The 14,618-nt window shown below is 35.0% G+C and overlaps 1 protein-coding gene across 1 annotated transcript in view; it reads right to left on the bottom strand.

Annotated features, from left to right (window-relative positions):
• LOC129271118 (fibroblast growth factor receptor 3-like) overlaps positions 1-14,618 on the bottom strand; it is a 26,600-nt gene extending 11,982 nt beyond the window's left edge. The window contains exons 1-4 of the mRNA XM_064106269.1: positions 14,331-14,618; positions 7,256-7,522; positions 6,381-6,514; positions 1,524-1,727 (exon numbers count right to left, since the gene is read on the bottom strand). Coding sequence (XP_063962339.1) covers positions 1,524-1,727; positions 6,381-6,514; positions 7,256-7,522; positions 14,331-14,439 — 714 coding nt within the window. The 5' untranslated portion in view covers positions 14,440-14,618. The remainder of the gene's footprint in view (positions 1-1,523; positions 1,728-6,380; positions 6,515-7,255; positions 7,523-14,330) is intronic.

Below are 14,618 nucleotides of genomic sequence, written 5' to 3'. Positions count from 1 at the left end.
TACATATCTCATCAACAGCTCAATGATTCATTTAAGTTTGGTTTTATATCTTTGCAACTCAACTCAATTTAAAAACATAAAATCATTACACAGTACAATATACAAACCATAAACATTAATACAATGCATACAATGTATACAAACTGACAGTAAAGAAGGATTATATAAATTTTTACTGTAAGTACATGTAGTGTGATTATCATTTTCATTAAAAGGATGGTCCAGGCTGAAAGTATTTATAGCTTAATAAATAGAGTAGAATTCACTGAGCAAAATGCAGAAAATGTCATCAAAATCGGATAACAAATAACAAAGTTATTGAATTTTAAAGTTTAGCAATATTTTGTGAAAACAGTCGTCATGAATATTCATTAGGTGGGCTGATGATGTCACATCTCCACTTGTTCCTTTGCATTTTATTATATGAAAATAGGTTTATTTTTCAATTTTTTTCCTCCAAGAACTAGAAAAATTGGATTGTCAACTGACTTAGTGCATTAGATATTTATTGCTGCAACTTATTTCATTATAATGGAGACATATTATTCACACAAGTATGAAATAATGATAAAAAAATGATTTTTATGTAATAACATAAGAAAACGGAAAGTGGAGATGTGACATCATCAGCCCACCTAATGAATATTCATGACGAGTGTTTTCACAAAATATTGCTTAACTTTAAACTCCAATAACTTTATTATTTCTTATTCGATTTTGATGAAATTTTCGGCATTTTGCTCAGTGAATTCTACTCTATGTATTAAGATTTAAATATTTTCAGCCCGGACCATCCCTTTAATAATGTTACAATGAAAATAATAACTAAAGACATAACTTTTTTCAAAGAAAATTTGAGAATATAAAATTATCCACAAAAAGAAAAGGGGTTATATTGAGTGTGGATCCCCCCCCCCAAAAAAAAAGATGAATTTGTAAACTTGTGAGTACAACTCACTTTCAACTACTTTAAATGTTTGACTTGGTTGAATGTACATGTATATTAACTGAGAGGGAGAAATTTTGAGAAAAACTATAAAACAATTTATTTTTTGTTGTTCTGTCTATTGAGTTTCAATGTTTGTTTAAGATATAGATCTATATAATTTTATATTTACAATGAAACATATTTCATATCAAGTGGAAAGGAATAAATAGACATTCTTCCCATTAATTTTTAAATTTGATAGAAGTTTGAAATTTGAATCTGTGTCTCATTTACATTAGGCAAATATCTACCAATAATCAATTCAGCAAATCATTTGTGTTCAACATGATGTATTGCAATTTCAGACCCAAGACTACTGCCAATGATAGATACAGATGATGTCTATTGTTGAAATGTTTATGAAGTGCAATAAATCCATAAAATATATTTAAAAATAATCAAACATGGATTACTTTGGCAGGAGACTACATGTAGCTTCCTCATGTTTACACATCAAAATTAGCCACATTGTAATTTGTGGCCCAACCCAATAGAATAACCCAGATGGAGCTATGACATAGTGTGCATGACTTACATTGTATACATCATAGTAGACATCCCCGTTATCTTGTCTATATTTTCCATTGGAGCGATGCGTTCCTGATGAACATAACGGCTCGTCGTGAATGTGACGCCATGTTGTCAACCATAATAACCATAAGGTGAAGAGCAGAAAGAGAATTGGAAGCACGCTCAGTAACATGAATGCGATTATTGTACCAAGTGATAGTGGTTTTGGCTGGAAAAAGGGAAAGAAAAGAAAAGAAAATGCTCAAGTATTTAAAGGCATAATTTTTTCCCACCCACCTCAACCTGGGAGAAACAATATAAAGTTTACTTTAGCAATTGATCATACACAATAATCAATGCAATCAATCAAAGAAAACAGTTTAGATACAACTTGTGGAGGTGGAAAATTGTAACAGACAACTTATTTTCTGTAAAATGACAGAATTCTTTGTTCATGTTGTTTTAGAATGCCCAAGCGTAAAGCCTTTCTGGAAACGTTTTGTGGATTTGATTTATTTAATGTTTAAAGAAAAAATTATTTTAAACGAAAAATTATTAATAGCTGGTTTTGATTTCACACATGAAAAAGCAACAGATATGAATACAGTCCTAGTGTATGCTCAATATGCAATCTATTTGATGTATATGATTAATTATTTTCAAGGTAAACCATACAACAGTTATTCCATATGGCATAGTTATTCTATATTATTCTATATGTTTAAAAATGAAATTCTTTCAGATATGACATCTCGGATGTTGACTCAAAGACCCTGGATGTTAATACATGTACATGTTGTCGATTGAATGAATAAAGAACCTCTGACACAAGGAAAAAAAATCAAAGAAAACAGCTCCATTGATGAATTTATAAGCTGTATGATACAGGGTCCAGGTTCATGGGTAATTTCAACCTGATGTCTTGGTTAATAATAGCAGCAAAAAATACAAAACAACTGCAACATACATGTACATGTACAAATAAACATGAAGGTTATCAAAGATTATCAAAAAATAAGTGAATTTTTTTAGAGGTTGGTCATTCAGGTTTCATTGGAAGGGTGATTTTGAATTAATACACAAATACATTAAGCATACCAAAACATCACTTTTCCATTACATATTTCTTTACTGTTTCTTCTTCCTCCTTCACTTTTCACTTCAATGTGATATTACTGGTTTACTTTTCCATTTAACATTTCTTTCTCTATCTTTTCTTCCTCTCTCTTCTTCCTTCTCCCTTTTATCCCTATCTCATTCTCACTTTTTACATAAAAGTTGTCAGGCTGTATACGATATCAAACTCGTGTAGATAGTAATATCAATGACACTTCAAAATCCCTGTTATGATACATGTACATGTAGTTTAACTGATAACACCCATCAGTGAACAAATGCATTTTAATATCACAGATGAATGCTATCAGTACCTGAACCTGGAATACAAACATATTGGGAAAAATGAAATATTACACCAATCTATGTCACCATGTCAATTACTGGTACTAGCTATATAAGCACCACTCAAACATGAAGTGGGCCCATTAAACACAATTCAAATACAATATGTTATCATTTTGTGGGCGTGTCGTGGTCTAGTGCTTCTGACTCTCGCCTTTCAAACAGAGGGGCATGTTTTCCTTCAGCAAGAAATTTATCCACACTGTGCTGCACTCGACCCAGGTGGGGTAAATGGGTACCGGCAGGAAGTAATTCCTCAAAAAGCCGTGCGCACCAGAATCGGTAGACTAGCTTAGCCGGGGTAATATAGGAGCGCCTTGAGCACCTAGCAAGGTGGACGCGTGCGCTATACAAATCCTACATTATTATTATTATTTTAATAGCACAAACAAATATGTATCAGATTTATATTACTTTTATTATGTTTGATTGAAAATTAAACAAATAAGAATTGAATATATTGAATAAGCTTCTTATGGTAGGCCTCGTGCATGACAAAGATAACTGTTATAATGTGATACCACTTGAATACATGTACATGAAGTATTGCATGGCCAAAACAAGTATCAGCAAAACACTTTCCACAATTACATTTTATATGATTTGTTTAATTTAAGCTACAAAGATCAGAATTCAAAATTATATCAACAGCAAAACAAAATCACAATCTTTCCCAAAATATTTTTAAAGACTCTTACAAATAAAAGAGTTTTTGAGATATTCTTTTCTGATAGCAGTGTGAATTATGTCATATCAATTATTATTTAATAAGTGCTTGATCTGTTATACTATATATAAATATATCACAAAGCTTACCATGCTTGTATAAGTCACATGCATCCGTGTGCACAGTTGCATAATCACGAGAGATGAAGTATTCATAGTGAAACTCTACTAATTAATACGACACATGATTGCAATTTAAATATGTACTCCCTAATGGCCGACAATCTCATTAGTATGCATGCATCGATGCTTCATTAAATTGATCAATAATAAATCTACAGACCCTTCGGTCTATCATCGTCACATGTCATTGATGAATATAGATGCATCGTGCCATGCAGTGTTGTTTATTGTACGTACATTGTACATTATGGGATGTCCTATTCTCAAATAGCAAAAGGTGGAAAAGAGATGATAATTAAACAGTGTGTTTGATACCTGAGGAATACACACTATCGATACAAGATAAACACAATGGTTGCCAGCTGTACCGAAAAGGTAAGTATATGCACTTTATTGTCAATATTTACAATCAGTATGCCCACTTTCTAATATATGGAAGAGGTCTCAATGCTGCAATTACTTTGCTCAAAATGTGTATCCATTTAGTATAGTACATGTAGATGAGGAGTGATGTTGATGATAGTAACGGTGGTGGTGATGGTGGTGGTGATAATGGTGGTGATGGTGTTGATGGCGGTGATGGTGATAATGGTGAATGTGCCTGGTGTTGATGGTAATGGTGGTGGCAGGGGCAGATCCAGGATTTTCCAAAAGGGGGGGGCACATTTTCCCGATGAAAATTTGACAAGCGAAAAAAAGAAAAGAAAAAAAAAAAGGTTTTCACCTAAACTTGAAGGTAATTTTTCTCGGAAAATTTGACAAGCAACCCCTCCCCCCCCCAAAAAAAGTTCTCACTTTTAAAAGGGGGCACCCTACTTGGGTAAAAATGGTATACTTTAATTACAAATTTTGATTATAGCTCCCAAAGGGGGGGGGGGGGCATGGGCTGGGTGTGCCCCCCTTGGATCCGCCACTGGGTGGTGGTGACATTAGTAGATATCAAATATTTTGTGTAATTCACCTCTCTCTATAAAACTCACAGCACATCAGCCAAAGTATACGAGGGTGTAACTTATTATTTCCTAGAGGACTTGAAACATCACTTGATGTGATTTCTGGGATTCTTAAAGCAGAATCTATCTCTCTCTCTAGCTCCCATCTCTCTAACTCTCTCTTGCATTTAATGCTGTAATGACCAAACAAAAAATAACACAATATACATTTGGCAGAAGGTAAAACACCGTAGACAGACAAAATGGGTTGGTTTTGCACAAAAGCGATACTAACCCCATTGTTGATGACACACATGAAAAGTTATATTAAATGTATGTTTGCATCTAGATAAATGGATGGTATCCAAATATGCAGTGATTCTATTTCAGACGGATGTACATGTACATGCAATCAAATTCTACATGATATTAAACTGTAGGTAAATATTTGTGTAATCCATGACTGGGATCTCTAGTGACAATTCATATATTCTGAGCTAAATTTCATTTGAAGATTTCCTGCAGACTATATACTAGTAATACTAAGAACTTTACACACATTTTTCAAATATCTGTACAACACAAACTGGCTACCCTGAGTGTAATTTCTGTCATTTTACCACCACATGTAGCTTTCTAAAGATATTTTCCTGCTTGAATCAAGCAGTGGCGTTATACATGTAGAGTGTTTGATGAGACAACTAAAAAATGGCATCAGTTTTGTTTGTTGACTGAGGTATACCTGCAGTTTTATAGCTACAGTGGATAAAAGTGCTCGGGCCCAACCAGCACACTAAGATTTCTGATCACCACTCATGAAAAACACTGCTTCCTTCCACTAATTTCAAATGAAAACTGTTTCAAAACTAACTCCTAGAAAAGAGGAGAAATATTTCTCAGATTGCATTAATTTCCATCTTTAATCTTGTTTTATTTGAGTAATTAACAATAAACATTTGTATATTTGATGAATATTTGTTTATATTTTCAAAGATTTGCTAATGTCAAATTGTTATTACATTGATGTTCCTTCACTTTTGGCTTTAAGACCTCTAACTTAGCCTGAAAAAAAACTTTGTAATGCTGTGAAATAGTGACCATCACTAAAATGGGTCTAGCTAGAACACTGTATACATGTATACTATCCAAACCTCTTTCTTTTTCATTATCCACTTAGTTTTTCCTTTTTTTTTTGCTTTTAAACTTTTTGAAAAATCAGAGGGGGCAGATGTCTTCCATGCCCCATGTATTGCAATGTGTACTAGTGTATTGATAAAAAGTATAAAAATAGAGGCATGAATAACTTTGTGCATGATAAAAAACTTTCAAAATGGTAAACATCTTTTAAAAAAAAAACTGCATGTATTTTATACCAAAATTGAATGTGACTTAGATTTGAATAAAAATAGGCAAAGTTTTCCTTTTTTCAAAGAGAAAATAACTTCACAAAAGAAGGTTCAAAGTGACACACTTGATGCCAAGTTTTACCAAATATGAAAACTTTTTGTTTTAACTGCAAATCAAAAATAGGTATTCACTATTTTATTATGAAAATGTTTTTATTCAGGAAAGTGAATTACCATGGATTCTTTTACTCAATCACTAAAATGAATTAAACTTTAGACAAAGTTTTTACTCACTGGTGGTGGAGGTGCTGGCGTAGTCATGTTGTAGGGAGTGCATGTGTAGTCTGCGTCAATAATAGTCTCACATATTTCATTCTCATAACATGGATTCAATGAGCATGGATCTGTGTACACCTCACATCTTCTCCCTACAAACAAATCAAAATAAAGCACAATCAATAAAATATTCAGTTTGCGGGAGGAAGAACAGGGTGTATCAAAAAAACAATTGAACTAAAGCAGTTGCAGTGAGCAAATATATAGAAGAGAAAGCTTTATAAGTGATGTGATAATATCAACTGCTTGAATAACAATAGCTTACTCCGATATTACATAATTAACAATAATCATTTTCTACCAGATTCAATTGGCATACGTGTTTCATCTCTACGGTACTTAAGAACACTTGAAGGGTTATTTTGTCAGATTCTCTTTGAATCCATTTAAAATTTTGGAATAATGATAAATGTAATTACTGCTTCTATACTGTACTTTATTTACTGAAAGCAAAAAGTTCTGGAAAAGAAGTATTCTTTCTTTGTGTGATCATTTTTTTTTAATTGAGGTATGAAACAAATAAATTCTAACTCGCTACTTACATTTTCTACATGTACATTACTTTACCAATTGAGCTACAATTATTTATCAATTTAGACAAAATTAGATTTGATGTAAACAGGGGCAGATCCAGGATTTTCCTAAGGGGGTGGCACATATTCCCCGAGGCAAAATTTGACAAGAAAAAAAGTTTTTAACGAAAAATGAAGGATATACAAAGCCATTTAATAATCTTATTTTTAAAACCCAGCTTTAGAATGACTCCGAATTACATTAAATTTCATATCTGGAAATTTTGAAGTGATTTATTATTAAAGAAACACATAATGTACCTGAGTAACCCGGTCTGCAATCACACACATAACCTCTAGCAGTATCAGCTAACATACAATCCCCATTCCCTAGACATGGTTCATAGCGACAGGCTCTTTCATCGGTATCTCTAGCTGTGCGTGTTGATCTTTCAAGCTCCGTGGATGTTTCTAGAGTTGTTGCGTTTATGTCATCATAGACCGTAAAAAATTCCGTCATTAACTCAGTAACGACCGTTGAATATTGAGATGTATTTGGAAGAGGCACTGTCGTTGTTTCATTGGAAGCTGTGAATGAAATGAAATGACATTAAATAAAAATATTACATCCTGCATGTATAAATGCAGTATTAATTTTCTATATTCTGAGCTGACACAGGATATCACTATAATGGTATGACACAATAAAAATAATAATTGATTTAAAACTGAATGGATTTCTCAGAAGAGGGGGCATATAGGAATCTCTCAAAATTGTTCAGGTATCCCTATTTTAACCCCCTATATGTTCATCACTACAAAAATTTGGCTTTTGAATATTCTGAAAAGTATTTAAAAATATAAAAGGTCCCCCCTTTGCATGCACCTGATCAAAATAAAATCTGGTAGCATAAAAAACCCAAAGAAAAAAAAAAAAAAAAACCTCGGGAGTTAGTGTTAGGGGCATACTGTACATCATGTGCACCCCCCCCTCAAATAGCACAAATCTATATCATTGCCATTCTCCATAATGTGTACACATATACCTTTTTTTTTCTTTAAAAAAATCATTGATAAATAAGTTCACATGTCAAAATAGTTACAGAATATGTAAACAATATCATACAAAACATGAGATGTTTTCTTCAACAATGCTGTTTTCAAAACCACACAATTTCTCATTTTTACATCGTTTCTCTATTTCTAAATGATTACAAATCAATCTTTTGAATAAATTAATCATACCCAACTCATCAAACAAAATTCAACTTTGGCTCAGGTTCTGTACGAATAAAAACATGTACTTGCCTAATAATAACAATTATACAGGTACATACCAACTATTCCAAAGTAATTTAACTAACCCACAGTATAATCAGTTTTTAAATCTCACCAATAATTGGAGTCCAATATACCACTTGACCATGCACCATATGTACCAGCATCAATTGCGAAATGCACCCAGCCTAAATTTTAAAACAAATCTTATCTCCCTATCCCAAGATAAGAAATGTTTTATTGTTTACCAGTCTCCTCCACGATAGGTTATTCCTGAGAGTCAAGTAAATGTCAATGACTTGTACAATGTTGACTTAAAACATGTCTTGTTATTATATATACACTTTTAAGGTTTTCTAATGGTTCTTCAAGATACATGTAGGTGCTTTCACACTGCCTGGTTAAGAAAAAAATACTTGGTATTTTCTGAAAAATACTACAAAAAAATAACATTTTTCCAGTGTGACAGTAAAAAATGAATCATAACATGATTCCCTAAGCATGTGTACCTGTAATGTAGTAGGTAGGCCACTTGTAAATTTTTTATTCTAACTTTTTTTATTTATCAAAGGGTGTGGGGGTGGGGGAATCTTGGGGATATTAGAATTTTTGCAGTTTTGATGCAAGGAAAGGCGAATGGTAATCCTAAAATTAAAAAGCAAGTCTTAGTACAGGTTCATCACTATGAACAATTTATCTGATTTAGATACAAGTGCAAAACATGTTATTTTGAGTCCCCAAAAAAGCAAAGTAATTTGCAGGGATTTTTCTAATAGGGTGGGTGTGAATGCCCTAGCTTCTTTTGAATAGAGGTTGGGCAGAAATTAAATCTAAATCCAATCCTACTGCTATTGAACTTTTCAAATCATTTGGACTTTGGTATTAAGAGAGGTTTCATTTTAACTGAGAGACTTAAAGTGGTCCTCATAAAAGTTAGATCACATTTTTTCTTTTTGTTGTTGTTGTTATTTTTAATTTCTACCCTTGGGCCTAAGATTAATTTTGTAATTCTTACAAAATTTTTGTTTTAAATTTCATAAATTTTCTTATTTTGTATGACAATGCAAAATGTGCATGATAACAGGGATTGATTACAGGGGTAATGAAATTTAATTGGATTTGGATGTACAGTGTAAAGGCATTTTGTGAAATTTCCCCCAAGAGGCCAGGAGTGGCAAGATATTATTATTTGGGGGCAAAATTTATCAAAATAACCAAAACAATATGATGATCAATAAGACAGATATTTCTAGAATTAGCTCAGAAGTTACTCATAATGCATTTCCCAAGCAATCAAAAAGTTGCAAACCTTTTTTCTCCCAAGCCCTGAAATATAAAGCTTGTCAGTTGATCTTGGGGCTGGCATACTATGTACAATTGATTGTAATGATCTTCGTGTATAATGACTTATCATAAATCAAATGTACGATTAATATTGCTAGGCTTTACACTTCAGAGGGGCCATGTACATGTAGGCCTAAATAGGCAAATTGTACATGGAACGGAACTGTTTTGACAGCTGATGCCTTCCGAATTTGAAGGCCATACACATAGTACAGTGGATACTAATTTTGCAGTTTACTTTGAAGGTTGGAGGCTGCGTGTAGACTGTAGTGCTACGGATTTGTGATCAAATAGTAAAGTATTGATCTACTAACAGATGGTGTGGGAGGTGTCCGAGAGACATTTTATTTTGGAGGTAAAACACAGCAAAGAGAATGAGCAACAGTGACATACATGTACACATAAAATACTTTAATCTTTTGTAGTAGGGGCCTATATTGTTAATTGAGAATATTTGTAAATTATAATACAATAAATAGGATTCCATTTTCATGATATATTACATCTAGTACATTGCAGGCCAATCTTATCATTGAGCCCCAAAAGTCTGTCCTGTAATAGTGCATCTCGATCTTGTTTCTTACAGCACCAACCGTTCATGATAAATGGTCAGGATGTGTAATACTGTATGGCTGATACTAGAGAGAGACAGAGATCTACTTTTTCTCCTGGTCCCTGAAATATAAAGCTTTGCAATTGATCTTGCGGCTGATGATCAATCATCATTAGTCAACTATTACTGTACATGTATATGGTACTGGTAGTGGATCGTATTACTGAACACTTTTCATGAATTCAATCATATCAAACACATTATTCTCATGAAATTCACCAAAGTTTCACCATAGCCTAACTACACAAGTACCTACAAAATATAAATTTTGAAAAATTTGGCCAAAATCATTCTTATTTTTTTACGATATCAGCTTCCAATCAGACCCCTCATCGCATGTTAAATGTTTTGGTCACTTGAAAAAGGTACTGTATTACTGAACGTGTCTTTTCTATTGGAAAAGTTGAGAAAACAACATTTTGCAAATTTCAAACATAATCACTTATGAGCTATGTTGACCATATTATCATTTTGAGAACATAAAGAGTTTGAAAATGCGTTTTTGACTATTTTTCATCATCTTTCTATTCAAGTTCCCTTTGGAAGGAAGTTTTGAGCGTACATGTATGGAATTCTTTTCTGATGCGTATGATGCACGCGTTCGGTATATAAGGCTGGTCAGTAATACAATCACTCACTATACATCAGAAATTACTCCAAATCTGAATACATCACATGGCCTCCAATGTTACAAATAATCATCACCTTGTACAATATATTGCTTGGGTAAGCCCATTGACTGGACAATAATTTACAAAAAGATAGATTCATCCTGCATCCGTATTCCGAGATTTACACAACAAACACCACACAACATCAAACATCATAGTATAACTCTTAATTAATATTTGAATTAATTAACTAGCAGGGTAAAAAAGAAAACTGAAAATGAAACTGAAATAAGAATAAAAACATCATGTACAAGCCTACACATAAGACAGCTACGTGTACATGTATATAGGCCAGTAACAGGGAGGTTGGGAACAAGGGGGGACAGACTGTGCTGACTTCGGGAGTTTGAATGAGCTGGAACCCGGGGGGGGGGGGGGGGGGCACTCAGTATATAATGCATAGTGGGTATGTGAAGCGGAGGGGACCCCCATTTTTACACTCAAATTTCCGTTCCAAGGCATAGCATTTTTGTCTTATTGAGAAAAAGAACAAAGAAAGCCGCTTCAAAGCATAGCATTTTCTTCTTATCGAGAAAAAAGAAGAAATCCTCCCCGAAGCTTCGCATATTTTCCGTTACGCCGTTCCAATGGCAGTTTATAATCACTCGCGTCGCGTTCTGGTTCGTAATCACTCGCGTTTTGGATTTTTGGCGATTTTTTTTATTTCGGTGCGATTTTTTTTTAACGGTGTCTTCAATGAAACAGACATGCAGGGAAATTTGAGTTTCGTTTTAAGCCGGCAATCAAGTGCCTTAAAATAAAATGTACTCGACTACTGTTTTAAGTACCAAGAATAGATAACAAGCTTGATCCGCCCCAGACAGCTGGCAGCAGTCTGTTTTGAGGAGTTATTTTCAAACATTTTTAATTTTTTTTTAAATTTCTCTTTATTTGTTCTTTTAAATTTCTCTGTATTTCTTTTTTTTTTATTTCTCTGTATTTGTCCTTATTGTTCATCTCCCTTCTCACTTCTTCCTTTTCTCTTCTCAGTCTTCCCCTTATTTTATCTTCTCTTTCTCTTCTTCTACATCCTCCCCTCAATTTTCTCTTTTTAATTTTATTTTTACCCCCTTATGTCCTCCATCTTCTTTTTTCTTCTTCTACTTCTCCTCCTCCTTCTTGCTTTTCTTCTTCAGCACTTTTTTCCTCCCTGATTTTTACGTTAGTGTAGAATAATTCACAAAGAAAGGAAGAAGCAAATAAATAGTGATATTATGAAATTGTAGCACCTCACTATGCTTTATAAAGAATACCACAGACTTCAGGAAAATCCTCCAAAGGCAAAGCTAAATCGAGAGTAGCCTTTCCTCCTTTTTCTTCTTTATTCCTTTTCTCCTTTCTTTCTCCTTTTTTCCTTGCTTCTTTCTTTCTGTCTGTCTTTTTTCTTTCTTTCTCTTTTCTCCCTCTTTCCCTTCCTTTCTCCCCCCCCCCCTCTCTCTTTTTTTAGGGGGAGCCCCCCCCCGCTTCCGCCGCCTATGGCTCTAAGATTTAAGATGTGGAATGTGATTATGTTAAAACAGTAGTCAAAATTTGCTTGTTATCTTAAAACAGTGGTCGAGAACGTTTTATTTAAGGCACTTACCAGCTTAAAATAAAACGAAACTCGAATTTCAATTTCATTTTATTTTTCCAGTACGTTTGTCTCATTGAAGACACCGTTAGAAAAAAAATCGCACCGAAAAAAAAAAAATCGCCAAAAATCAAAAACGCGTGTGATTACCAACCCGACGCGAGTGATTACGAACGCGAGTGAATATAATAAGCCGTTCCAATGAGCCGCAATTTTGGTGAAAAGCGACCAAAAGCGCTGTCCGACAATCGCCTCTGCGCTAGCGCACCCGCCGCCCATGCCGCCGGGCTAGCTGCATGCACGTTCCATAGGGATGGCGATGCATACGCAAGCGACCCGTTCCAAGGACCCCGTTTTCACAAACATTGTAGTTCCGAAGCCCGTTCCGAGGACCCTCCATTTTACAATAAGCCCACTCCAAGGCCCCTGTTTTTTGTCTCCCCCGCGGCACATACCTACTATTTTTTTGGTCGAGTACCCCCCCCCTCGGGCTGGAACCCCCCTTCCTCTCCCCTTGCCCCCCTCCCAGGTTATTGAAAGCAATTAACCCCTAAAGTGTATTTCTTAGATGTCAAAATAGAGACATATTGCCTCCCCCCCCAAAAAAAAAAAAAAAAAAAAAAGAAGGAAATTACAATATTGAATTCTTGGCTAACAAATCCTAGCTAGTGCATAATTTTTCATCATATATTCCTAGTTGTCAAATCTATGACAAAAATGGATATCTCTTTCAGCTTTAATACTCGTTTACAAAAGTTCAGAAATAAAACTCAATCAGCTCAGTCACCTCCAATTAAAACATTTCTCATTCTCAGCCTCATCATGTTCAGACATTTATTGCATTGTGAATACTACTGCCATGCTAAAGCATAATTTCCATACTTGTGTGTATTACTATATTTTTCAGTTTGAAATATTGTCCAATTCAAATCAAAGTTACACATGCAGCAGTACTACAGGGACCAGTACTCGTAGACAGCTGGTAGCCGTCTGTTTCGAGGAGTTTTTTAACATTTTTTATATTTTTAATTTCTCCTCGTATTTGGTGAGTGGAGCTGGAGCCAATGCCAATGGAGTTCAGCGGAAGAACCAACATAACTCATAACAGAGACCGAAGCTTTTGGTCTACAGTACTCGATACTAGCCAGGCGGCTTCTTGAGACTCTATAACCCAGAGAGCTCCCGCCCGCGCAGCGGGCGGGAGCCCAGAAGCTCACAGTGTATTCTACCATTGCCACCGAACAAGGGTGATTTATGGTCTAAATATTTCTCCAAATGAATTGTGAAAACAAAAAGTGTACAATTACCACGATTATATGGATGAAGGTCTAGCGAGTGGCAGATTCCTGACATCTGAGCACAGTCTGGAACCTCAAAAAAACCAAAAGTTCTCTCCTTCTACCCAGTCTCGATCGGCCGTTTTGTTACGATTTTTAACAAAAATGGCCGATCGAGACGGGGTAGAAGCAGAGAACTTTTCGTTTTTTTGAGGTTCCAGACTGTGCTCAGATGTCAGGAATCTGCCACTCGCTAGACCTTCATCCATATAATCGTGGTAATTGTACACTTTTTGTTTTCACAATTCATTTGGAGAAATATTTAGACCATAAATCACCCTTGTCCGGTGGCAATGGTAGAATACACTGTGAGCTTCTGGGCTCCCGCCCGCTGCGCGGACGGGAGCTCTCTGGGTTAGAGACTCTAGAGTAAAAATCATTTACTAACGTAGGCTTACTGCCTACGTTAGTAAATTATTTTTACTCTCAAGAAGCCGCCTGGCTACTCGATACCACGTAGAAAGTTTGGCCAAGAATTGCCAAGACCTTCCTCAGGCCTCATTCACTGGTTATACACAATTTGTGATACAATCAGTGATTTTTCTACACCGCACACGTTAATACAATTTACGGCAAAACTTACTGGAAGTTGTGAATGTCGTAGACGAGTTCTGTGACTGGACAACCGCGGGAATATAAATCACCAAAACAATCCAGAAAAGCCCCCGTACTCTCCGTAAAATTGCCATCATCTGGTCCTCCTAATGAATATCATCTACATGTACATCATGTTTAGATTTATCAGTCGGTGACAGATTGGAGAAATATAAACAAACAGCTGTGCAGGATGTGTTCATACGTACATGCAATACCGCGGCGTACGCAGCACGATGTGGTTCCATCAACAGGTGTTGTGGTATATTCTTTACAA

This window comes from Lytechinus pictus, chromosome 11, assembly GCF_037042905.1.
Source record: "Lytechinus pictus isolate F3 Inbred chromosome 11, Lp3.0, whole genome shotgun sequence".
NCBI classification, from domain to species: Eukaryota; Metazoa; Echinodermata; class Echinoidea; order Temnopleuroida; family Toxopneustidae; genus Lytechinus; species Lytechinus pictus.
The sequence above is the reverse complement of the archived record's forward strand: the minus strand, read 5'-3'. Positions and strand labels throughout refer to the sequence as shown.